The sequence below is a fragment of the Hakea prostrata genome, chromosome 4, assembly GCF_041222555.1.
Source record: "Hakea prostrata isolate BN-2017 chromosome 4, UWA_Hpros_2, whole genome shotgun sequence".
NCBI classification, from domain to species: domain Eukaryota; kingdom Viridiplantae; phylum Streptophyta; class Magnoliopsida; order Proteales; family Proteaceae; genus Hakea; species Hakea prostrata.
In genome coordinates, this window is record NC_142603.1 from 6,715,094 (window position 1) to 6,741,894 (window position 26,801).

A 26,801-nucleotide genomic window follows, 5' to 3' on the forward strand; every position below is an offset into this window, starting at 1 on the left:
AAGTACCAATTAATACCCATAATGTCTAAACTCGAACAAAAAAGACTTGTTCATCGTTTGGTTTTGCTGTAAACACAACCGACAAACTATGGCAATTGGCACATAATTGGAATTGAAAGTAGTATTTTTCAGAAACTTTTTTCCAGTGAACCTTCAAAACACGTTTAAAATGGTGAAAATGTTATCATCTGTTTTACATTTACATCGGTCCAAGAGTCTTGAGCGTTTGGTTTCCCATTACCTGAGAACCGAATCAAATAAACCTGATAGAAACAACGCCGAGCCAATTAGCCGACCAATGTCACAATCTCTCTAAACATTGGCCCAGATAACCATTGAACTCAAAATAAAATTTTAGTCGATTACTGAGGTTAAATACAGAAATCAAGATTGGATGGTTCTGGTTGACCACCAGCACTCCTCACCAGTTATACAATGAGCTCTAGTCGAGGGTCGATTAGAAACTACACCGGAATGCATCAAGTACAAATAAAGAATGATCGAACTTCATACTCAAATAGACTAATATTTAATCGCTTCCTTCAAAGTCAGCTAACAGAATTGTTCTGGCAATTCTGGCAGTTCTAGGTAACTAGCTAGCCACAAACTATTTTTGTTGTCGGGAGCTACAAACATGGAGCATTATCCTCTTTTAACCACCATAACTATACAAGCCACATGGGTAATGAACGCAAACAGACGAGAGAGAGAGAGAGACATAAACAGAAAGCAGTTAGAGACGCACGGCGAAGACAGGAGAGCGGAGAGGGCCCTGGCAACTGCAACAAAATTGAGAAAAACTGATATAACTAACTGGAATCCCTGTGAACTAGTTCTGAGAAACTCAAACAAACTGAGGATGAAAATTGGCGAGTAATAATAGCTCCTCATGTACAAGAGAAAGAAAGTTGTGAAGTGTAAGCACCCAAAGAATAACTAGGAATGAGAAAGGTAACCAGGACAAATCATTCACAACGGAAAATAAATAAATATTTACTGGACAATGCAAATCAAAACTAGATGGAAATTCTCTTACATGACCATACGAAAACATTATAAACAGCACCATCTCTTTGCTCTACGTCAGTGGTGACCCCGCTTAAGTACCGAGAAGAAGCCACCCGATTTCTTTTCATCAACCCCAACCTGTTAAAAGCATATACGGAGCTAATTCATTACGATGACAAGATAATCAAAAAGGATATTTTCAAACCCTTTTTGGTACTATAAAGCACAACCTCTTTCGCTATTCTCTGTAGTATTTCAATGATTTCCGAAAAGTTTGGTCTTAGGCTTGGATCTTGCTGCCAGCATCTCTCAAGCAGTTCCACAAGTTTAGGATGTGTATTCTTTGGAATTAAGGGCCGTAGACCCTGAAAGCACGAGCAAAAGTCAATTGTAATGCATTTGGATGTGAATATATCTCATCTTGCCAATCAAGAAGGAACAACAAAGCATGGTAAAAGTAGTGGATGATACACAGATCTATTCTGGTGAGGCCATGAGAATGCAAAATGAATACCTTTTGCACCACACCCACAGCTGCTTGTAAGGGAGTTAGGAACTCGTATGGGATCTGAAAAATAAATCACACTGATTAAACTCTATAGTTCATACAGGCCGGTAGAGACATGGCATTTGCTAAGGTTATTTATTTTCTTTTATTTTTCTTCTTGGCAAATGCTTACGTTATTTGTTGCATAGGAAATAACACTAGATATGAGACTCTGCATCATCTAGTAACCACTATAAGTCAATAAAAGGTTACCTTCCCTGTCAGCAGCTCCCATAACACAATTCCAAAACTAAACACGTCAGCCTTGTGATCATATGGCTTGTGCTCAATGACCTAAAACACAGAGATGCAAAGATTGGCTAATTGACAAGGGAACAACCTAATAGCAAAAGGCAAAAGCAGAAAGAGTATTGACTAAGGAATAACATGAAAGAGGCACCTTGTACGTAAGAAGAAATTGCAGGTTTATATTCACCCAATTCAGTAAAATAATAAATGAGTGTGAGAAAAATATTTTATATAATACTATGAATATACAGACACACACACATACATACAGATTTAAAATCAGTGACCACACACACAAAGAATGACCTTCACTAGAAATACATTCCTGAAAGAGATAAAATGAACCAATTGTCCTACCTCAACTGTCACAAAACCCACCCACCCCCCCCCCTCTCTTTTTCTGTAATACCACACCTACCATTAAGATCAATAATTCATAACATTCAATTACCGATAACCTGCTAAACCATTCACATTGATGAATCTAATGGTGGATGCCCAGGGGAGAAGACATCTCAAAGGTAAAGACAAAAGGAGAAACAATGGGAGAAAAAGAGAGTGAAAATGAAACAAAGGGAGAGGGGGTGATTAGGGAGGAGGCTTAAGCACACCTAATTCGAAGAACAAAATTTTCTAGTCCAAAATGACATATCTCCCTGGGGAGAGGAATCATTTACATATATAGATTAAAAAACTTTTAGATTAACTGAACTACAAAGACTGTCTTTTTTGTTTTTTGGAAGAGCTGGAATCAACAGTGAGTTCCTAAACTAAAAGCCTTAACGATTCAGAGAGGCAAGAATGTCCCAGTGCACAAGACTCCCACTACCTCTGCAGGCTCAAAGGGGCAAACAGTATGCAGCTTAATCACCTGCTTCAGAGGAGAGGCTCTTTCCTATCAAAGACTGACAATTAAGGAATATAATATAATATAAGATAAAATTTGTTGCATTACAGCAAACCCAAAAATAATGTCCAGCCCAATCCAGCACTAAAATCCATGCCCCAAATTTAAGACAGGCCTTGAACCAGGACAGTGTTACATCTTTTCGCTAAATCAAACAAACAAACCAAATTCAGTACAGAGGTAACATGAACCCCACCATGTACAATCCATCTAAGTGAGGTGCAAGCTGCAAGACAAGTAGCCCAACTTGCTGGTGTGAGCAGAAATTTTAAAAACATTAACTAAACTTATTAACAAGATATAATTAGCACATAATCTGCAAAACAACAAAGTCCAAGCTCCACATGATAACTAATTTGAAGAATTTTGTAGAACGAACTTTCTCAACTGGAGCATACCAACAAAGCAGCTGGTCTAGAACTTTTTTTTTTTGCATGATTAAATAATTCATTACCAAAGAGAAAATATACAATAGCACAAACAACAAGCAACCGACAAGCCAGATATAGCAAGAAAATGCCTCAACTAACAAGCAGCCTAAGAGGCATTGAGCCAAGCAAGAATTTAAGGGCAATAACAATAGCAAACTTGTTACATAGCACAAGAGATCCAAAGCCATACTTTGCACATGGACCAACTAGCAACAATTAAAACAAAGAGGCCCAAGGTTTGTGTTAAACAAAACCTAACTTTAGGATTAAATATTTCATGGGGGTGTTTTCCTTCGTTTTTCTCTCTCCTTTTTTTTTTTTTTTTTTTTTGGGGGGGGGGGGGGGAGTTGACAGAAGATATTCATCAATGGAGATCCAGGATCCCAGTTAGAGGCAGCAAATTAAAGAGAAATCGTGATAACCATGCAGCTGATGCATAACTGTCCAATATCAAGAGTTAAAGCAGAAAATTAGATGTCCACAGAGTGGAGAGATTAATGGTAGTATTGGAGGTATTGGATTCAAGGATTCTACCACATAAAAATGTATACCCAATCTCTGTCACCCAAAAAGAGAGGTCAGGGTTGGGTGGGAGTAGGATTGGGCATGGAGATGTGGACAGTAACTGGAGAAAGAGAACCTTAAAATTTTCAATGCTTGGTGTGGAGATTCAAAGATTCAAAAAGCTGCAAACAGGAAAATAGTCCTATGTCAAAAAATCAACAAAATGTTCACCTCAGGAGACATCCAACGATATGTTCCAGTTTCTGCTGTCATCACTCCAGACTGATTTTTTACCCGGGCAACTCCAAAGTCAGCAACCTTTACAATCTGAGCCACAAAACTTAAATTAGCTTATACAAAAATATTTACAACCAGAAATAGCACAAGTATTTTGCATTCCTAAACAGAACTGATTATTTGAATACATATTTGTCAAAATATACCACTATTTAGACCAGAAATAAGAGGGTACTATTTCAGAAACAATATTCCATGAACCAAATACAAGAGAACAAAAAATTATAAAATACAACATGAAAAGAATAATAAAATTCAGTTTCATCTTAGTTATGCTAAAGCTGCAGCACCAATTAGACTGAATTTCAGGGTTATGTACTGAATACAAGCTGCCAAGAACAATCTTCTTCATGTAAGATCTGCACACGTATGCATGTTGGAGTGTGTTTCTTACATCATTTTCGTCCATCAGCAGATTAGCAGCCTTCAAGTCTCTGTGAATTATATTGTTCTGATGCAAGTAGTTCATTCCCTTGGAAACATCAATTGCCACTTTCAGTAAGGATGGAAGCTTAAACACGCCCTTTTGTTTATGCAGAAAATCAAACACACTTCCTCCAGACATAAATTCTGCATGAGAGAGAGCCATGAGCAAGAAAAAGTAATATCAACAACCATAAGGGAGCTGGTGGGAAGAGGACCACTCAAGAATAATATTGAAACTTAAAGAACACAGCAATCCATACATCATACATTGTAAAAATAGTTATTCAACTCTTGGATTATTACCTGTAACAATGCACAAGGTTGGAGGTCGGGTACATGCACCAATGAACTGCACGACATTCTTGTGGCGAACCTTCCTAGGAGGAACCAAAGGAAGAAAGTTCAAATGAATGAGAAGTACATAAGAAAAATGCACAAAGAATTTAAATTTATTTGGCTCTAAAACGGAAGGGAAGTTTATTGACAAAGGGGATAACCACCGATAGATCTTTGATAATGCAAAGAATGAATGGAATACGATAGCATAACAAATCCAGCAAAACAAGCTTACTGGCCAAATCAGTTAACTTTCTACACATTTAAAGATGGTGAAATTTACGGAACAAGGAAGTTGATTGTGTCAACTTAGTTCCTAATACAAACTATCAATAAATGTTGAACGTTTCATTTTGTCTTTTATTCATAATTACAATGCTGTACTAAGTTATTGGAACATATCTCTTCAATAAAAGTCAGAAGGCAGGTAGCCTGACTGTCATATAAGTTGATTATGTCAGCTTAGTTCCTCAATACGAACTTTCAAATAAATGTTGAATGTTTGATTTTGTCCTTTGTTCTTAATCACAATACTAAACAAAGTTATTGGAATATATCTTTCAACAAAACTCAGAAGGGCAGGTAGCCTGTGCTTTAGAACTAGTAAATTTAATCATAGAGAACAGAGGCAAGCAGGACAGACGAAAAATCCCTCTTCTAGTCATGGCACCTCAACACTCCCCAAGACAACAGAGACATCATTGTGGGGAGGGTAAAGAGCATCCAACGCAAGGTTAGACTTTAGAAAGTCAGCAAATAGTGGTTCTTCTATGTAGGTATGGCCTTCCTAGTTAATACATATATAATTACGTTAAACTCAATTCTTTTCCCAACTAAATGACGCCAGCTACAGTCTATACAAATGAACATCCTGTCTTGAGATTCAACCACCTTGTATTTCCCCCAGAAATTGACATTCAAATTATAACTACATTGTCAGTCTGTTTCCTGCACTTTTTTTTTTTTTTTTTTTTTTAAATCTTCATCTAATATACTATATATAAAAGTATGAGTGACCTACCACAAAACCCTACAGGGGGAAAGAGGAAAGAACACAAAAAAAAAAGAACCAAGCTTCACACAAGGGAAGCAAGAAGCTTTTACAATTTTTACTGTTTATACCAATTTTCCAAGTTCATTTATTACTAACTCAAAGAGCTCCAATAAATAATTCAAGGGCTGAAAATCTTAATAATGTGTTGAACTTCATTAACTACTAAAGATGTCCAAAGAGTGATAAAACAAATTTTTATTCTAGAAATAGTGCTCTGAAACAACATAAGTTACAATGTCAGATCCAACCTGTCAAATTAGAGGGCCCACCTCTTTGACTTGGGATCTATCAGATGGAGTTGAGGGACCGATAGTTGGAATGTATGAGGGCCAACGCCAGGATCATCATCACAGAAGCAGCTCAAGTGGGATGACTAAGGAAGGTTTATGGACATTCTGTCATGGAATGGGATGTCCCTACAGGGTGATCTCAAATGGGGTGTTAAGATGTTGGTTCTAATTGAACTTTTAAGGTAATGATGGGATGGGTCTGAGGGTTCAAGGAGTCAAGATCGAGCATGAACAAAAGAAAGTAGAATTGTTGCTTGAAACTAATTTAGGTTTAGAGGCACAGCTACTGAGTGATAAGGGGTGAGTTTTTGCAGTCAGAAATCTAGGGTCTATAGGTGTCAGGATGAACTGAAACTTGGAGGGAGTGTGCCCAATGAGTTAAAGATATGATCCCCAAATTTTGGTGATGTTCTAACGGGGAAATTAAGGGTAGATCTAGAATCTTGATTTTAGGGACAAGCATGATTTGGCTGTAAGTTGATTTGAAGGTAGGGGGTGGTATACATGATGACAGTGCACATTAGGGACAGATTTGATGGCTGTGTAGATCTGATTTTGAAATTTAGGTTTATTAGAGAGTTCCAAAGTTCGAAGGGGGGGGGGGGAGGAATGGGGATGGGGTGCTGCCTCAAACTCACCTTGATGAAGGGCCTTTTGTCTTAGTGTGGAGGAAGGAATGTCCGGTGTAGGTTGAACCGTCAACCACAACCAGATCTTGGAAACAACTCTCCAAAAACCTGATAAAAAGCCACCATGGACATTACCCACCAAGGATCCCAGGCCTCCAGATGTTACTTGCCAAGGAATCAATCCAATCTAGGTTTAGATCAGATTCTCAAAGAGCAGCAGAAAAAGCTGAAAACAATATTCAAAAATCAGAGTACTTTCTTCCTATCAATGGCAGGTTTCTAGATGGTTAATCAGCCTTACATTTGCATTCCTCTTCGCAATAGGACTTGAATACCTGCTGGACTTAGGACTACGACTTCTTATAGGCTTAGGACTTGGACGCCTAAAGCAAGAAATCGGTGCACTAAATCATGGAGGCGGTGCAAGATATTAAAAATATGGAAAGTTAAAAACTATTCTACCAACCATTAACCTGAATTGAAGCAGAATTTAAGAATTAACTAAAAGACTCTAAATTACTTAAAAATAAACTAAGTATGGGGAGTTTTATGCTAGAATTATGTATGTATGCTTTAGGTCCATTATGTTGGTTGATTACAAGGGAAATCCATCCCAACCCATATATGTACCAGTAGGGATGTCAATGGGCCGGGTTGGATCGGGCCAATCTAAACCTAACCCTAACTAGGAACTGAAACCCTAAACGCAAAACCTTACTCAACCCTGCTAGGGCTTAAGAACTCCCAACCCAAACCCTACCTAGGTTCTTCCAAGCCTAACCCAACTTCTTCTTACAACCCTATGTTGTTTCTTTACTTCCACTGCTAGGACTAAATTCCAACTCTGAAAGTAAAGAAACGGTTGTCCAATCCACTCCATCATGTAAACAGATCTTTTCAATAAATTAGACTGCACGTTCAGGTTGGTCAAATCTTGAAATCATGAAAGAAGTAGGTTTATCTCTATAGACCAGTTAAAAGAGTGACTTGACACTAGCCCTAAAAAAATCATGCAAACTATTCCAAATGCAAACAAATCAACTAGTAATACACCATTCCATGCCACTCAAAAAAAAAAAAAAACAGCACATGAAGTCAACATACCTCATAATATATACTTCTTGGGCAAACTCCTGCTGCATATTCTCATTTACACGGTCAGGCTTTAGGACTTTAATAGCCACCTCCTGGCTACAGAATGTACCTTTAAACCTGAATAGATTGAGAGACATAGACGCCATCATCAGACTCGATAAATGGAATAGACTGAATACGATTTAAGTATTCATCCTATTACATATTTACTTGATCTGAATTTAATCCAAGATCAGTTACCCCATTATACTGGATGCGAGTACAAAGCCTATGATACTCTGATTGCATTTGGTTGACTAGGATGAAAAAAGTCAACCATGCTACTAAAGCCCAACGAAGCTCACAAGTACTAAATCTGACAAGGAATGGCCCAAAACCCAATCCAATTTAATAGGATTGAATCATATTAGTTTCAAGATCATAATTCTGTTAATTGACAAAACTAAAATCCATACACAATCAGAAATGGGGTCTGAAATAATGAGAACTTACAGATCACCATAGGTGCCAGATGCCACTTTATCTCCGAACTTTAACATTGACATATCAATTTCCCAAACATCAGTCCCATCAGTAGGTATTTTTACATGATCAGTAATGGAATCAGAAGCAGCTTGTGCATCCTGGCAGATAGAAGACAAAGTACGGGACATCGACCAAGATTTCTTCTGCAGTAGGAATACTCAATTATCATCTTCAACGCACTTGTCCCCAACAGAGGAAAATGAATATAAAGGAAAAGGCACAAGCTCACAGTGCTCACAGCATCAAACAGAATTTGAAGAAAGTGTGTAATCCTTAAGCATATTATCACATTTGATTTATTTTTTGAGAATGTGCTTAAATTTATACTAAGTTTATTACCTTGTTCATGCCTATTAAATCTTTTTAAATTGTATGCAAATCCTTTCAGGAGAACATATTCTTTATGTAGGCTCAATTATTTCCATCATACACAGATTGAGTATTCATCTTAAGGTGAAGTATTTTATAGACAGATAAAGCCTGAAACTCCAGCAATGTAAGTCCAAAACCTTGGGTTGGATCGGTCTTACCAATCAACACTCGTCCATTTACACGTATGAATACACAATCAATCATGGATTCCATGTCTGACACGTAGATACATCATGTGATTAATCCCTATGCTCTAAAATCTCAGTTTTGATAGATTAAATAAGAATCCATTCCAAGAGCCTTTAAGTTCAACAAGAAAGCAGCAACAACTGTATTGTAAATTTGAAAGGACCACCATTACAGTAGGCTATCGAAACGGAGTTTGTTCAATTTGATTGTAACCATAGAAAAATGTAAAAGAATAACAATTACCTCAATCTTTAGAATCTCTCTTTCCAAAGCATGTTTAAGCTCCTCAGTTTCCTAAAATTCAAACAAACATAAGCCCAGCAATTTATGGACAAACTAGTGGCAAAAGAATAGAAATAAACATAGATACAAGTCAACAATGAAAAAAAATCAAAGTAGACCCAAAAGATAACGCAAGAGAAAATGCAGATTTTTCAAAATTAACAGTAAAAGGATGGCCCAGAAAAACAAAGATAATGCGGCAATATTAGGCAAGGGGGCATATTAAGACACGAAGGAGAAGTGTTACATTTGCTTTCTTAATAATAATAAATTGTCTTCATCTCATAATAAAACGGTGAGAAGGGGTAAGTACCTCATATGGCCAGCCATCAACAACGAAGACATCTAAGGAGTAGCCATCTACTGTGGAAAAAACATGTGCCTCATGGATGTTCAATCCAAGCTCAGCAAGTAATGAAGTCAACTGGAAATTTAAAATAAATGCAAATGTGACAAACATAAATCAGAAGCATTGAAATATAACAATACAACATCCTACAGGGGTATAGCAGGCAAGGAAACAAGGATTATTAGGAAAGAAACACAAACAGTAATCCAGCCTGACAGGGAAAAAATGGGGAGCAAGCATTTGTACTCCAGCCCTCACTGCCAGAAACAAAATAATCCTTTGATAGAAATGCTTTGTTTATTTCCCATGTATCCACATAAGAGTTGATTTCAACAAAATTATTTTGCCAAAAAGAAATGGACAATTTGAAAAAGAAACAAGAAGAGTGCATGAAAAGCCCTGCAAATGCAAGGAATGGAGATGATCCGAAAAAATTACGAAGCAAAATGAGAAAGAGGAAAAGACAGAAAGCATTAGTATTGGAAACATATTCCTGTCAAAAGTTCCCAACAAATCCTATTATGCTTCTACTACAACCCCACCAGTCCAACGACAATGGGCCTTTGAGAATCACTCATATACTTGGCACACAGAATCCATTGATTCCAGGATTGTGTATCCGGGTGGACACCGATGGCAACCAACCACTATGCTGGATTATCACTTCGTGGCTAGGCAGGGAATCTATAGGCCAAGTAGGAGGCTGGGAAATGCACTCCTTTCAGATATCAGGTTAGATGCTACTGATGTGTATTTGCTTTTCATGGAGCATTGTTTTGCCCACACACACACTGGCTTACCAATTGAATCTTAGTAACCAGAAATTTTTCCCTGAATGAGGTCAGAGTCTGGCAGGTCAAGAGTCAAGGTTAAGCTTCAGTTGGCTCCCAACAAGCCCAAGTTGCATTAATACCAATAGAGCACAAAGTATCTCTATATCTAATACTATTTCATCAAGCACAACAAGATTTGAAACTGTACGATCCTAGATCTTTAAAACTGTGCAAATCATTAAGTGATATTACCTGGCTGAGAAGTTTTGGCTTATCGTCGGTCGAGAAAGTAATTTCATGCATGGGCCTATATATTCCAATATACAAAAACCATGAGTTCCAGACTACAGAATAGCAGAAACATGAATGAACTATTAAAAAATAATAATAAATAAATAAAAAACAAAACAAAACCTCCAAGAATTACAACTTTTACTGAAACAACACAACAAGCCTTGACCAAACAAAATGGGGTCAGCTACATGGATTCTAACCTCCCAATCAGCTCCGTTTGAGGCCACACTAGAGTACAAGGTCTTGCTATGCATATCCTTTCACAGTACTTCCCTTAAGGTTATCTTAGGTCTGCACCTAATTCTTCTAATTCCTTCAATTTGAATTAAATTGCTTCTCCTTACAAGGGCATTTACAAGCCTCCAGAACGTGGTCTTGCCACCTCAAAAAACTTTTACTTAAACCTAACCAAAAATTTTGAGCATTATAAAATTAGAACCATTTTATCAATATTACCATAGAAATATTTTATCAGGACTAGACAAGGAGAAACCAAAAGACTAAAGATCTAACATAAGGAAACAACCAACTGTAAGACAGCAAGGTTATATAATAGGTAAAAAAGAAAATCATATATCTAACTAAGAAGCAGAAAAAGACATAACATATGCACAGCTGGATAACTCTGCTGCCAAGGGTGCTTGGAAGAGTAATAACCACAAACACCTTAAATTGCATTCAAAGGGCAAACTGTAATCAAACACTTTTTGTCATAATACTTGAACAAGAAGAATGTGCTCAGCAGTTTCAAATTCTAGCACCACCTTAAAATCAGCATATATGATTCTTTTTAAAGATCTTGGAAATCCATAACACGAGAAACATATAAACAACATAACCAGATAAAAAAAATAAACAAACAATGTACCAAACAAGTATATCCAACCTGCTCTCTCCCTCTTCTCTCCCCTCCCGGCCCCCTCTCCCTACCTCTCTTCTCAACAAATTTGTTTCTCCTTCGGACCTGGACTCTCTTCGATCTATCACCTCCCCTGATGAGATCCTCCTTGCAATCAAGTCCCACAAAGCTAATCGAGCCCCAGGCCCAGACGACTTTAGTATGGGGTTTTTTCTGTCTTCCTGGGATTTTATTGTGGACGATCTCATTCATGCCATTTGCAGTTTCTTTTTTAATCCCTCCCAGCTCGCTTCCATCAATCAAACTTTCCTCCGCCTCATTCCTAAGAAGCCCGGTGCCTCTTCCCTGTCTGACTTCCGCCCCATTTCCCTCTGCAATGTCATCTGCAAATTCATCTCCAAAATACTTGCCAACCGTATCAAGAAGGTTATCCCCTCTCTTGTAAGTCCCAACCAGTCTGCTTTCATCTCGGGTCGAAGCATCTCGGACAATATTCTCCTATGTGCGGAAATCTTTCGAGGCTTTGACAGGTCTTCTCACTCCCCTGCTGCTCTCCTGAAGGTGGACCTCCACAAAGCCTTCGACTCTATCCGCTGGGATTTCATCAGTGAGGTCCTATCTGCCTTGGGTTTCCCCCCTGCATTTGTTCACTGGATTGAGATCTGCATCTCCACCCCTTACTTCTCCATCATCACTAACGGCTCCCCAGTGGCTTCTTTCCCTCCAGGGGTGGGAATCCGCCAAGGCTGCCCTCTCTCCCCCTACCTGTTTACCTTGGCCCTTAAGGTCCTCTCCCGGATCCTCCAGTCAAATACGGATCTCCTCCTCATCTCTCCCATTCCTAAGTGCAGATCCTCAAACCTCACCCACCTCGCCTTTGCTGATGATCTCATGATCTTCTCCAAAGCTGACCACCAATCCATCTCTACTATCCTCTCCTCCCTCTCTTTGTTTGAATCCCTTTCCGGCCTTCGGGTCAACCTCAACAAATCCACCCTCTTTCTCTCGGGTGTCTCGGATGCTACCCGAGCTTCTCTCCTTCAGCTCTCAGGGTTTAGCCCTGGCTCCTTCCCTGTGACCTATCTTGGTCTTCCTCTTATCCCCAGAAGGCTCACTCGTCATCACTGCTCTCCTATGCTCGACCATATTAGAAAAAAGCTTCAGCTTTGGAAAGGCAAGCTTCTTTCTTTTGCTGGGAGAGTGGTGCTCATTAAATCTGTCCTCCAATCTTCTTACCTTTATTGGAGTGGCATCTTCTCTATCCCCAAATCCATCATCCAGGCCATGGAGTCTCTCTTCGCTGCTTTCCTCTGGAAAGGCCAAGAAATCTCCAGATTCCTCCATCCCATCTCCTGGGAAGCTGTCTGTTGTCCCAATCTGAGGGGGGCCTTGGTATCCAGCGTATCCTTGATGTTAACATGGTCTGTCTCCTCAAACTCATTTGGAAAATTGCGTCCAAGCATGACTCCATCTGGGTCTCCTGGGTCTACTCTTACTTTCTCCGTCAGGACTCCCTTTGGACTGCTTCCTGCCCCTCTAATCCTTCCTGGATCTGGAGGAAAATCCTTCTCCTTCGTCCCCGTGCTCTCTCTGCCATCTCAACCCTAGTCGCGAATGGTTCTTCCACCCTTTTCTGGCTTGACCCTTGGCATCCGATGGGCATTCTCTACAACCTTCTTGGTCCCCGCGCAGTCTATGATACCCGCATCCCCAAATCTACCTCCCTGGACTCCTTCATCTCTCTTGGGGAGTGGGCTCCTCTCCCCCACCCTAGTCTCTCTCCTTTTTGGAATGCTCTCCCCCCGATCCTTAACCTTTCCCGGGACTCATCCATTTGGTCCCCATCTCCCTCCAAAGCATTTTCTTCCTCATCCGCTTGGAATCTCCTCCGCTTCCCCCATCCCCCTGTCCCCTGGTCCCACTTGGTTTGGTTCAAAGGTCACATTCCCCGTCATTCCCTCACCCTCTGGAGAGCCTTCAACAATGCCCTCCCTACCCAATCCTTCCTCATCAGCCGCCACATCCCTGCCAACCCTCGATGCATCCTTTGCTGGAATGGTTCTGAGGACATTGACCACCTATTTTTCTCTTGTCCCTTCTCTCGTCCCCTTTGGGATAGAGCCCTTGCATCCATTTGGCCCCGTTCGAGGCGTTCACATGGGTTTGATCGTGATTGGCTTTGGATTTCAAGGAATTATGCCGGTCTCTCCATCTGCGACCGCCTTGGCAAGCTAGTCTTTTGTGCCACCGTCCATCACATTTGGTGGGAGCGTAACCTTAGAAGATGGACCACCAAATCGCGATCCTTTGATCTGATTTGGAAAGCCATCTTCTTTGATGTTTCCTCTAGATTGCTATCCCTCCCCCATCCCCCGGTCGATGACAGCCCCAGAGATAGGTTGATTGTTAGCTTCTGGGGTCTCAGCTGCTCCTTCATCTCCCCCTCTTGAGTCCCCTCCCCCCTTTTTTTCCTTCTTTCTTGTATGCTCTTTAATTTCTGTTGTGCCGTTGCTGTTTTTTAATATATTATTCATTCACCCAAAAAAAAAACAAGTATATCCAAAAAAGTTCTTCATGAGAAGATGCAGCCAACCAACAATCCCCCCCCCCCCCAAAAAAAAAAAAAAAAAAGCCAAAAAGAAAAATAAAATTTAGTACGTTAGCTTAACCAGCTCTAAGATTTGTATCCTTCACAAACATGGTCATAGCCATGTCAGACTCTTCAGTATTTTTTATAACTATGCTTAAAGCTTTTACACAAGTCTAAAAGGTCAGATTCAAGCTCCAAAGCCACTAAGCACTACACTGTATCAAAACTTCACACAGTCAACAGCTGATCTGCAAATCTGAACATCAAAACTGGGTGGCAATAAGATAAAAACATAACAATCTCCTGTGGGCACATTGCTTTGCTCTCAATCTAAGTCTAGATGGAACTGTTCCTAATTGCATCCACAAAACCGTCCAAATGTTTTAATGCCTCTTTCATCCTTGAAACATGGTGGAGCAACCCCCCCCCCCCCAAAAAAAAAAAAAAAAAAAAGCAGGGGGAAAAAATAATAATAATAAAATCCTCTAGTGAAGACAAAATTCTTCAATAAAGAAAAGGGAGGATAATTAACAAAGGTCAAGACAATTATATCCTGAAAAGACACCAACACCACACAAATCTCTTCCTCAAAAATAAGGACCCAGGGAAAAATGACAGAAGGCTTGGATCTTTCATTTCCCCCATCTAAACTTACAAACAAAAAATCTTGAATTAATTCAAATACTAAGAAAATGTGTCCTTAGCCATGGCCTCCCCTTATGGATTCCATTTATTAGTGAAATAACTTGCAATTTCTAATGTAGAATAACTCCACAACTAGGAACTAATTCATAGCTTGGTCACTATGTTATTGGCAGTAGCCAAAGTAGATCTTCGAATGGATCTCAGACTGCAATAGATTAATGACATAGATTTCGCTTAGTGAATCAATTAACAAAGTAAGGTAACAGGACAGGTTTGGATTGAGTTTATCACCCCCTCCCAGGCCTTTCACCTTCTCAAGGCATCTCACCTCAACTAAATTGCACAGCTTCATGAGAAAACTTCAAATAATAATAATCCCAATCATTCCCAGATAATAGACATTATAAACGTATCTAAAGAAAGCCTGATAAAATCTGTCTAGGAAATTAAATAGAGGGTGGGCCTTGGTGCAACAGTAAGGATGCTCCATTGTGACCAAAGTGGCAATGGGATTGAGTCTTGAAATAGCCCCTCAACAAAACCAGGAGTAAGGCAGCATATGCCATTATCCTCTAGACCCCATGGCAGAAGCCTCCTGCTCTGGGGCACCATATCTAAGAAATCAAATCTAACAAACCTTATAATTTCAGATCACATATAAGTCAACTATAAAACAGTGGTAGGATCTATCCGTAACTCCACAGATTAGCAAATTCATTCTTCAATCTGAATTCACTAGCCAGCTGGCTGTGGGTCCCATGATCATGAAATCTCCTCCTCAGAGAGCTGAACAATATCTATTTAATTCTGGAAAAATAAACCTTCCATGCCAGGCTGACCAACTGCAAATGACAGTCTCCAAATAAAACTACATACTGCTCAATATCATAGGAAATATGATAGAACTTTTCTTCTTAAATAACCGATCAATCTCCTCTTTAATTCAGGTGGAAATCCCCCTTAAAGCTGCTTGACAATTCCCCTCTCCGAGGCATAATTCAATGGATCCGAGCCAACCCAGAATTTGGACCAGGTACCTGCTGGTCAATCTGAGTCACTTTCTTGGTCTCCATAAGGAAGATGGAGAAAATAATCTTGGAAGGTTAACAAAAGTGGGAAAATGATGATATACGTTTCATATGAATAACATGGTACCATGTGCCAAACAATTATAAAAACTTTAAAAATATAAACAAAGCATACAGGAGAAAACAACATTTTTCAGACTTGAACATGTAATAGAAGGAACTTGATTTTGTAGCCTTTCATTTATTTCACGAAACGTAACAAGAAATAAGAATTAGGGGATAAAAGATTTTGTAATGCAATATACACTTAAATCATATTCAGAAGCTTTTCACTTGAGGAATTTTCTGAGGCTTCAGATTCATTGCCGAAACAAAGAAAACTACGCAACAAGGAACTTAAGAAAATAGCCAAGATGTGAAGCAAAGTGCAGTGTATCCCTAACTTCCTACATGATTCATTAGCACAAGCACACCTCTTTCCATCAACAACCATATCAAAAACATGTTTCTATCATGTGATCAACCATATCATTAGACAGCTCGGCTGGAATCAGCTGGACAATAAGTATTTGCCACTATATCTTCCAAAAAAAACAATTATCAAGGATCATCAAACACTGAAGATTATGCCCATTGCATACATAGATCACTTGAACAGAACCAAGAAGTAATCACCAAATCTCCCAACTTCACTGTTTCCATTCTACAGCATCCACAACATACTGAAGAGTATGCATGTCAAACAGAATACGTGAACAAAATACGAGGTTATCAAATATACTGATCAATATTATTCACTGTCTTTTCTAGATAGCAACTAAAACAAACATTGAGAAATTTCCTTGTTTTATCATTCAATACAGGAGATCTACAATGTGCACACACATCCATAAAAATGTGTGTGTGTGTGTGTGTGTGTGTGTGAGAGAGAGAGAGAGAGAGAGAGAGAGAGAGAGAGAGAGCCCATAAATAAGCTAACTTCAAAAAGATAATTTTCATCTGTCTTACTGTGAAAAGTGTGGATTGCCATGTACAGATTTATCTCCATCTTCAACAAGTTCTTTGCTTGGTTCAAGTGCAAGGGCTTCTAGATTAGGTGACGAGCCAAATGCAGGAGGCGGATGAACACTAAAGAATTCAAAGGAGAACAAACAATCAACAAAAGTTAAAGTGAAAAGAAATGAATGAAAATTAAAGCAAGATCTCATGAGTGCATTGCATTTGCATCCACAGAAAAGCATCCTAGAGAGAACATTGATAAAAGTAGACAACCACATACTGTGAAGATACTCAAAATAAAGAGAAAAAAACTGTGAAGATACTCAAAAATAAAGAGAAAAATGAAAACTGACCTCCATCTGGTGTGTTGAATGGAAGAATTCTGAACATCTTCACTTCTTGAAGAGTTAGATTGAATGGAATCAACTGAATTCCCACTATGTGCAACCTTCACAAGAAAGGATAGACAAAATGCATCTAATATAAGTTCCACTATCAAGACCCAGGAAAAAATACCAAACTGAAAATCAGGTCAAACCGAAGTTCACAAAATGTTTATCAAAATGAAATCATCTGAAAAAACCAATGACACACACCAGAGGCTATTCCCATCAGGCTGTATCCGTCCAATCCACTAAGAACCTATCGGCTTTTTCAGCCTATGAAACAAGCCAGAGTAGAAGCAATTTTTTTTTATTTCATCTATTTATAAATTTTTCCTTTAGGGGGGTGGGGGAGCTAGAGAGCATTCTACAGCAAACCACCCTTGAATCCACAAGGTAGATGCAAATTACAAGCACTAGAAAGAATCAACACAATAATAGGTTAAGTACGATTCCACAAAAAAAAAAAACAATACAGTACCAAATCCTGAAATTCAAATAATGGCACCCAGGTTCTAAATTCAGAACTTGGCGCCAAACTTCGGAACCCCAAACAGTTTTTGACAATGAAGGAAATTATGGGAAGACACAACTCGTTTAAAACAGAATGTTCCAAATAAAACGGCACTAATTAATCTAGGGGGAGACAAACCAAGGAATGAGTGACAAAATAGGTGGATCTAAAGTGAAAATTATGAACGCCGTATCCTCTTAGAAGTCAAGTAATCCCACTGCAAATCTACCATGCCAAGCACCACAGTAACTCCCCAATTAAGGATTCTCACATTCAGTTTGCAGATCTAGGTCAGTAACAGGCCAACCTACATCAAATTAATCTACAAGCTACAGAATTGTACCAACATAGGGAAAATCTGACATTATCATTCGATACTAGGTTCAGTTTCACCCCTAATCAAACAGCAAAATGCTGGATTTGGATCATCTTCTTGGCACTCTGCCATCAACTGTTTGTGGCCTCACAAGTCACCACCCACATTAGCAATGCAAGGCACTGACCTTGTGTACTAAAAATACAAAAGAAAAAGAGACTACTGTTAAATGAATATCCTCATTCAATTAAATACAAATGAATAATCTTCAAAAGCAGACTTAAAAATGCTCTAAGAAAATGCACCGAGAAAGCAAGTCATTTTTAGTACTCATAGTTGTCTTGGCACCAAGGCAATAGCCAGCAGCCATGGAAGAACCAAGGCGACAACCAAATTTTATAGTCAAGCTCACATTTTCTGGGAAAGTAATGTAGGCTACATATCAGATCCAAAGGATGGTAAATTCCAAACAGATGTTCGTGCCAGGGTTATACGAACCCAATTACCCTGTCACTTGGGCAATTTGAGGGAGTGATTTTTAGATTTAACCACTGGCAAGCTTGCATAAAAGGCAATTCGGGAGAATGTACCAGAACTTCTATGTCTAGAAAATCTGGTGTCACTCATTGATTATCCTTCTTCATTACTCATGATTCACATTCTTCCACCTTAATTCCTTTAATCCATCAGTTGATGCCAGTCTAAGCATCTGCTGGAAAGAAAATTCATGATTAAGATCTAACCATGGCCAACAGAAAGAAAAAACCTCTCTTTACGACCTATTTGTAAAACAAAGAACGATGAGTCATTAAAATTTTGAATACAGAGACTGGTGTAGCAGTACTTGAATAATTGGAGATTGCTCCAGATATTAGAGCTGATTTCAGTAAATGAAAATAGTAAATCGAGAAAAAAGAATACTATTTGTGCACAGAAGGCTGTCTCAAAGATATATGCCACTACATAGAGATACACATGACATTTTTATTCATGTCATAACAAAAATTGACTAAAATGCAAGTTTAGTAGTAGACAATCACTTTATTTATAATACATTTAACAACAATGAATCAAATAATACAAGGCAAACATTGAGATCAAGCTTATGGTTATCAGTGTCCGTGTCCATATACCGGTGTCGACCATTACCACAGTAAAAAGCCAAATAATGGACCACTTTTGGCAGATACAACCAATCCATATCCATTTCAACCTACCGACACACTGATACTTATTTGTTGATATTACAAGATGAGAAATATGCTTTGAAGCATGATTGAGATAGGTAATTCCTCAACAGCCGCTAACTGATGAAATAGTTCAACAATTAAATGATTAAATAAATGGATTGTTCTTACCTGAACAAGGCGCACATCCAATGCTGGTCTGTTATCAGGCTCATGCGCAAGTTGCAGCAATCTTTTGTGTGTGAGAACATCTCCTGGCCTCTCAGCATTCACATCCAGAGCGTACCTGCAATGCAGCAAATAAATTCCTTCAAGACAGCCACAAAACAAACAGAACCAGTAAAAAGAAAGTAATTAAAGCAAAAATATTTTCAAAACCATAGCAAGCCAGGCTGTAACAGCAAGCATCGTTATACTAAAACATTGCGTCAGGCATCTCAGACACAAAACATAATAACAAATTGCCTCGCAGATGCGTTATTACTAGCATAAGTGAATACAGTTGCTGTGTTCAACATCTCCATTTCTCAGTCTGAAATTGCAGACAAGGAGAGAGAAGCTAAAACCGTATTTAAATCAGAAAAGGAAACATACCGGACTGCATTACGAACACGACCTTAAGGAAAGCCAAAAAAATCAAATAAAAAAAAAAGAGAGAGAGAGAGAAGAGAAGTCGCAGACCAAGAAACAAAGCTTGGTAAAAGTACAACATTTCGAATATAAATGTTACGACGCCGATTTCCCACACAGGAATGATATATCTTCATCAAACAAAACCAAGGCAAAGAATTGGCAAACAACAGGTAATGATAAAAGAGCGGGAAAAAATGTAACTGAACGGGAGCAGAAACAATCTAGGGTTAGGGTACCTCGTCGGTAGTCGATTGAAATGAGACCAGAGCTCATCATCAAAACCAGGAAGATTAGCCTCCTCGTGATTAGATTCCTTGAGTCGACGAAGCACCTCGTTATACACCTCAATCTTCTGAGTCTGCTGACGAGAATGCTTTGGAGACGACTCCACAGCTCTGCTACCACTACTCTCGTTATTGTCCATCGCCATTAAAGGAAAAAAGGAAAGATAACCAACCAATCAAGAAGAAATTAAACAGAATAAACTCGAACAAGGACTCAGTTTCTTTCTGAACTCGATCATATCATAATCTTATATCCAGAGAAGTAGAAACAACAACGCCAACCTACGATTGCTTCTCATGGCTCGCCGTTATATATAAAACTCAAGAATAGAGGACGAGACAACGAAGAGAGAAGCCACGACGGCACAGACAGAGAGACAACGAAAAGGTGGAAAGACGGAAGTAGGAAAAGAAGGAAATAACACGAAGAGAAAATTAAGAATTATTTATAATTTCTTTTAGCCTCCGGTGGTTGAAGGTGCATGAGAAAGGAAAAAACACTCCCCACCAATTAACTACACCAAGTGTGACACTCACTAGCACATGGCAGCGGCGTCGGAGAGGGTACGCTGCCGCTCATCTATTAAGCCGTTTATCAAGCAGACCGTTACGAGGCTTGGCGGAGTCCGCATCCATCTTCTCAGATCTCACCGACTCATGCTGACGTGGATTCCCTACCTCGTTCGCTTTTTTATGTCTTTTGTATTTATCTTATTTAATTAATGAAAATTCTGGAAAGTAATCACTAATCCTTTCCTGAATTGTGATATTACAAAGGTATCACAGTTGTAATATTCCATTCTAAAAATAGTGCTAATAAACGATTTCAGATCATAGTTAGTGTCGGCACAATATATCGCTGATATGTCATCAATGTGGTCGATATTTTGTCAATGTCACCAATATATGTCGTTGTTTTTCTTGTTTCTTGCATTTTAACCCTAATTTGCTCGGAGCTTCGACATTTACGAATACGTCTTGTTTCGTTATCGCTGACTATTACATTGTTTGTATCGATCAAAAGGAATTTAATGCAAATCAACAAGTTTTCAGACTTCCAGTTTGGCCCGCATATAGCCGAGCATGTGTTGATTGTGAACATTAGTTTATGTGACATCTCAAGTTAGGCTACATAACAAAATTCAGACTAAAATGACATCAAATACCCCCTCAAAACTAGGGTTGAATTTTCATCGATACCCCTCCAAATGTTGTTCGACATATCGCGATATGTCAGCAGGTTGGTGGTGTCGCCAGCCATAGACACAAAGCGATTTTTCAAACCTTGTTACAGATGCTATTTTTAGCTTGATCCAAACCGTTTCGACTTCTGTCCATATTCGATTCGATCTGGTCTTGTTCCTGGTTCAAGGTAAATGTTCACATTATGACACTACATAAGGGTTATTTGGGTAATTTCAAAAGGGATGCATTGCAGATGGAACCCCTTGGGGCTGAGAATGAATTGGAGTGAGCATAGTGATAAGAAGGCGACGTCTCATGAATCTTGGTGGAAAGAAAAAGGAAAATCATGAAAGAGAAGAAATAAAGTTATAGGAACTTATGATACCAGCTCAAAAAGGCTGGTAGTTGGATCTACATCTTTTTTGTAAGTATTGGTGATTTTTATTTCTGGAATCTATCTGGTTTGTTTGTTTTCTTTTTTGATTTGTCATTTTCAAGTTTCCACTTTCCCCATTTCCATGGAATTCCTAATTTTTGGTATTGTTTGGTCCCGCAGTGTTTCACAATATAGAGTCAGTTAGAGCTGAATTGCTAGAAGCAGAATTCAAGATGATGACACCTGTGATTACAACTGAACTAATTCAGTGTTTGCAAGGTTTAGGGTTTTAAAATCAGAGAAATTTCTAATTTGATTTCGAGGATTAAACTTTAGAAAAAAATAAATAAATAAAAAAGAGAGGTGTTAAAAGAAAGACAATATTTTTGTTTTTGGGTTGGGAAAAGAGTGTTATTTTTAAGTGCGACTTCAACGGGAAAAGTTTTCCCTTTCTTTTAAGAAAAAAAAAAGACGCTTATTTTCTCTTGATAATGAAAATAGTGGATTTGATTGCCATGTAAGTTTTCTTATTTTTATTTTTAAGGTGATCCGTTTGTTCTTTATTTGATTTCTTAAGTATTTCTATTTAGAGATGAAAGATGAATCTTATTTGATCTAATATTTAAGTTAACAATACTCTATCTAATGTGGAGATCAAGCTGCGCAATCTTGATTCATAATGCATTCTTATAAATCAAATATAATGCAACTGTAAATCTCAAGTTTGGATTCTCTATCATCTAACGATGTTCTTTTTTCTTTTTTTTGGTAGAAGTAGCTGATAATATTAATAAAATAAGAGACTACTATACATGGGATTACAGACGGTAATAAGTTCTGTAGAGGCGTCACTATAAACAAGCTCAGCCAACCTGGGCGGAAGAAAGATTCAATCAAAAACCACCTCCCCGGCACGGAAAGAAATCCAACAAAAAAATCAGCACAAGTATTGACCTCCCGAAAATTATGCTCGAATAAACACTCTTGAAATTGCGACGTCATCACTCTGATGTCTTCCACAATGTCTATCACCTTCCACGGAACTGAGGACTTCCTCAACACCATCTCCATTGTTGTAGCAGAGTCGAACAGATAATCACTCAGGGTATGTGTAACTGGATAGCTTGTAGTAGCCCCTTTCTAATAACTTGCAGTTCCATCAAAATAATATTGTCCTCCACCAAGGAACCAGAAATAGCAAAAATACATTGACCTTGCGAGTCCCTGGCTATAGTGCCATAGCCATCCATCTCATTCCTCACGAAACCATCACAACAAATTGACATCCAACTAAGAGACGGTTTCTTCCAAGACATTGCAAGAGCCGTTTTAAAAGTAAAACTAACCTTGACATTGCAACAAATTTACAATGCTCTAACTTCTCGCTACTTGTTTTTATACATTAAGAGGAGTGGTCCACCTTATCAGTGTTCTAAGGTGGACCTCCTCTCTTTAATGTGTGATGAAAATGGCACCAATGTAACAATATCCTATTCTTGATTCTTGAATCTCACCCATGGTGCAATAGCAAGTAGTGTAAGCATTTGCACACAATTGCTCTAAAAAGTATATTTGCATTAATTTGGTGTAAATATATTGCATTGAAATGTCTATGTTTTGTGGATTGATTTTGAATGTTTCCACTCTAGTTACCATACACTATTATGTTTTATTATCTATATTTTCTTTGTGTGAATATGGTGTGTGATTTTGTATTTGATATAGATTCAGCAACCCAAGGATATCCTAGCATACGCCAATAACAAAGTAAAATAAATACAATAGAAACTTAAGAGGGTTTTCATTATGGAGAAGACTTGAAATAACCCATATTACATTATAACACATGTCTATTATCTTAATGAAAGTGTCACCACCGTAAACCGAACCCACAATGATGCGTTAATTTTTAAGAACACTATAAAATAATAAATAAAAAACACAAACACCCCCAAAAAACATATCAAATCAATAACAACAATCAAAATGTCTCTTAAATTTGCCCAATAACACATTCAATTTGCAAAATTTGTTAAGTTTTTGTTTCATTTCCATTTTATTTCACCATGTCAGCTAGCCAATAAGGAAGCTTCCTACTTTCTTGGTGATTGCGAATCTGGACTCGAAAACGTCTGCGCGAAATTGGATTAACTTTCTTTATTTATTATTATTTTTCCATTCTCGAGTGGAATTATAAATCGTTTGATTTGGTAACACAAGTATAAGAAGATAAGTATTACTGAAGGAGGAGAAATTTCGAATAAACGGATCTCCTGGACGGCTGGACTTTCCTTATATGGCAAAAACGGCTCTTCGTAACAACCAAAAGCCAATGTTTCTTGTGGCGCACCGTTTTCCGTGCCACTGCCACGTGAGACCAAGAAAACCATACCAGTTGTACCGAGTGGGCCCCGATGGTAAGGCTGCAAACAATGGAATTACTAAGATTAGTGCAACTCTCGACTATATTAAATGGATGCATGGATAGGATATAATATATAATAACCAATAAGATAAGATATAATAACAGAATAAGCTAACTGGGGAAGGTTTTTATTTCTTTCGAAGACTCTAGATTAATCCATGCAGGGAATTTTATGTAATTCTAAATTTCTAACTGTCTTTGTTGACTTTTTATTTTTCTGCATGCATATGCGGAGCAGAGAAACCGTAAGACACTGTTAATTTGTCACGTGGAGATATTTTGCAAATGTATCTTCTGAATGCATGGTAAGTTTATGGGAGTTGACTTGGATCGATCTTCCTTAATTTGGGGCTGAAAAATCAACCTGATGATTATGTACATTTTTTCATAGAGATCCTAGTTGAAGACACCCCAGTAGAGAGGGTCTAAGTGGTTGTATCAACCGATATCACAGAGTAGTCAATTTTACTCGGTATTTATTGGAACAAGGTTTAAATTCATCCCGTATATAAGAGTTGAGCTTACCTTTGAACATTGATTAAGTAGATCTCCCTCTTAAATATACGGTGAATGAGCGTAACAATAATTCTATTATAAACTAGATTCATATCCGCGTTACTATTGGGTTTTGTCATTTTCAAGGTGGTTAGATGATTTATTATTTAATAGTGAGAATAGACAAGGAACCCACACTAATTGCGTGATCAATTAGCGTTCTTCGATGTATATTTTTCTTCATCGCAATGATGATAATCCCTTAACCTAGAGTTGGTCAAAGAGATTTTCCTTCAGCCATTCTTAGATTCTCCTACTACAATTTCTTTTCATTAATTATCCAATTGTGTAAAAAATAAACCCTAAGAACTTTACTAGAAAAATTATGAGTGGAATCTTTTTTGGAGGCTAATCGCATAAACCATATGACTTAGAGAGTCTAAATCACTTCGCTAACAGGGGAGAACAATGTGTTGCTTCACGTTTCACAATCACACAATAGTATTGGGGTTCACCTATAAATAGTAATAAAATAAATCATAAGTATGTCCCCCATGGATCTTACATAACCTCACACCACTATTGTGTGGTGAAGAAGTGTAAGGGAAGTACATTATTCTCCCTTGACGGGTAAGTGATCGTACCCTAAATTGGATGGGTCGTATCAAGTGAAAATATAATGCAATCAATTTTAAGTGGCACTTACTGCTATGAAATTTAAATCCATCACACATTTACAAGGATGGCCTACCTCGTAAAGTATATCTTCCTCTTAAATGTGTGGTAAAAAAAACGTAACAGTAATGTTGTTAGAAACTAAACTCATACCGTGTCACCATTGGTTTGTCATTTTCAAAGTGGTTAGATGATTTATGATTTAAGAGTGAGAATCGATAAACTCAAACTAATTGCGTGTTCGATTAATGTTCTTCTTTGATCTATTTTTTTAATAACAATGACGATAATCCTTAATCTAAGAGTTGATCAGCTTAAACCCTGGGAATGATTCCAAGAATATTTTGGATTTTAATCAATAAGGAGGACCAAGAAACTTCCATTTAGCCGTTCTCAATGTCTCGTACTACTATTCTCTTTCACTAGCTTGTGTATAAAATAAATCCTAGGTTCTTGTCCCACAAATTATGAGTGGAATCTATTTTGGAGCCTAAATGGCATAAACCATATTACAGTAACAAATATGGTATATGGTCACCCAAAAAAAGCCAACATGGAATATGATATACTATCTTATTGTGTGGATATGCTAAGAATATTATGTCTACATTTATTGCACCAGAGGACATGCACCGATAATAAGAAATGAAGCATAAGGTTGTAAGTAAATACTAGTTTTGTAAATTAAGAATATTTTGGAGTCCGTTTCAAGTTTTAAAAACAAAATCATTTGGTATTGCGAACAAGTTATAGTATTTTCTCAGGGTTAGTCTTCCTCTTTTCTTTTCTTTTCTTCTTTAATATTTTACTTTATATAAAAGACAAAAATAAAAAAACAAAATGATTTTTTTTTTCCTTCAAACCAAATGATTTGACTCTCATGTACGAGTTATATATAATAGATTTTAATAATGTAAGCGGCGACCGGTCACAGTGAGCTTCCCAGGTGTGAGAAGGAATAGCCGATTGAAGTGAAGAAAAAAATATATCGTTGAGTTTAATTAGACAAAATTAATTTAATATTCTTGTTTATATATTATTATCTGAGCTTCTAATGTTGGGTACATATCCAGAGATTATGGGGATAATTTAATGTTATCCATATCTTTATCTTATGTCTGAAGTTAGATAATTAATTTTAAATTGTTTTTTTTTTTTGAAAATCGCGATCCTTCTTTCTAAGTAAGATTAACATAAATAAATCAGCTAGTATTGTTGTATTAGAAAAAAATAGTTAACGGTGTTTAACACCTGCAAGTTTATTTATGTTAATTCCAATTCATGTGGGTGGAAGATTTAGATTTGAGGTGTTGTAATATTAGTCCCACATCGACTGATGTGGGAATATGTGGAGAGGAAGAGGCTATAAAAGAATGCCTCTTCCTTCTTCTTTAATCATCCCAAATATCTTTTCTCTTGGATATTTTTTTATTTATAGTGGAATTTTCTCTCTTGCCCATATATTATTGTGTCTTTTTTTTCTCTTAGTTGTTATTATTGTGTTCTTTTTTTTTTTTTTATTTGCTGATTGTTCTATTCGGTGGGTTCTTCAAAACCCGACATGAGGGACCGTATGAAATTGTTAATTTATCACGTTGAGATATTTTGCAAGTAAATTTCCCTTCAAAATGTATGATGAAGTGGCGTAAT

At 37.8% G+C, this 26,801-nt stretch overlaps 1 protein-coding gene across 1 annotated transcript; it reads right to left on the bottom strand.

The window, feature by feature from the left end:
* Positions 1 to 103: 103 nt before the first annotated feature.
* Positions 104 to 20,519, bottom strand: LOC149017455 (serine/threonine-protein kinase STY46-like). Its single transcript, XM_089151792.1, has 17 exons — positions 19,948 to 20,519; positions 19,250 to 19,364; positions 17,032 to 17,126; positions 16,688 to 16,807; positions 10,516 to 10,570; positions 9,455 to 9,565; positions 9,103 to 9,153; positions 8,266 to 8,441; positions 7,783 to 7,890; positions 4,673 to 4,746; positions 4,338 to 4,513; positions 3,878 to 3,973; positions 1,769 to 1,849; positions 1,523 to 1,576; positions 1,239 to 1,373; positions 1,037 to 1,146; positions 104 to 779 (listed from the first exon to the last, which is right to left on the bottom strand). Exons 1-16 carry the CDS (start codon positions 20,139 to 20,141, stop codon positions 1,084 to 1,086), a joined length of 1,704 nt encoding a protein of 567 aa, XP_089007918.1. The 5' UTR covers positions 20,142 to 20,519; the 3' UTR covers positions 104 to 779; positions 1,037 to 1,083.
* Positions 20,520 to 26,801: the final 6,282 nt, after the last annotated feature.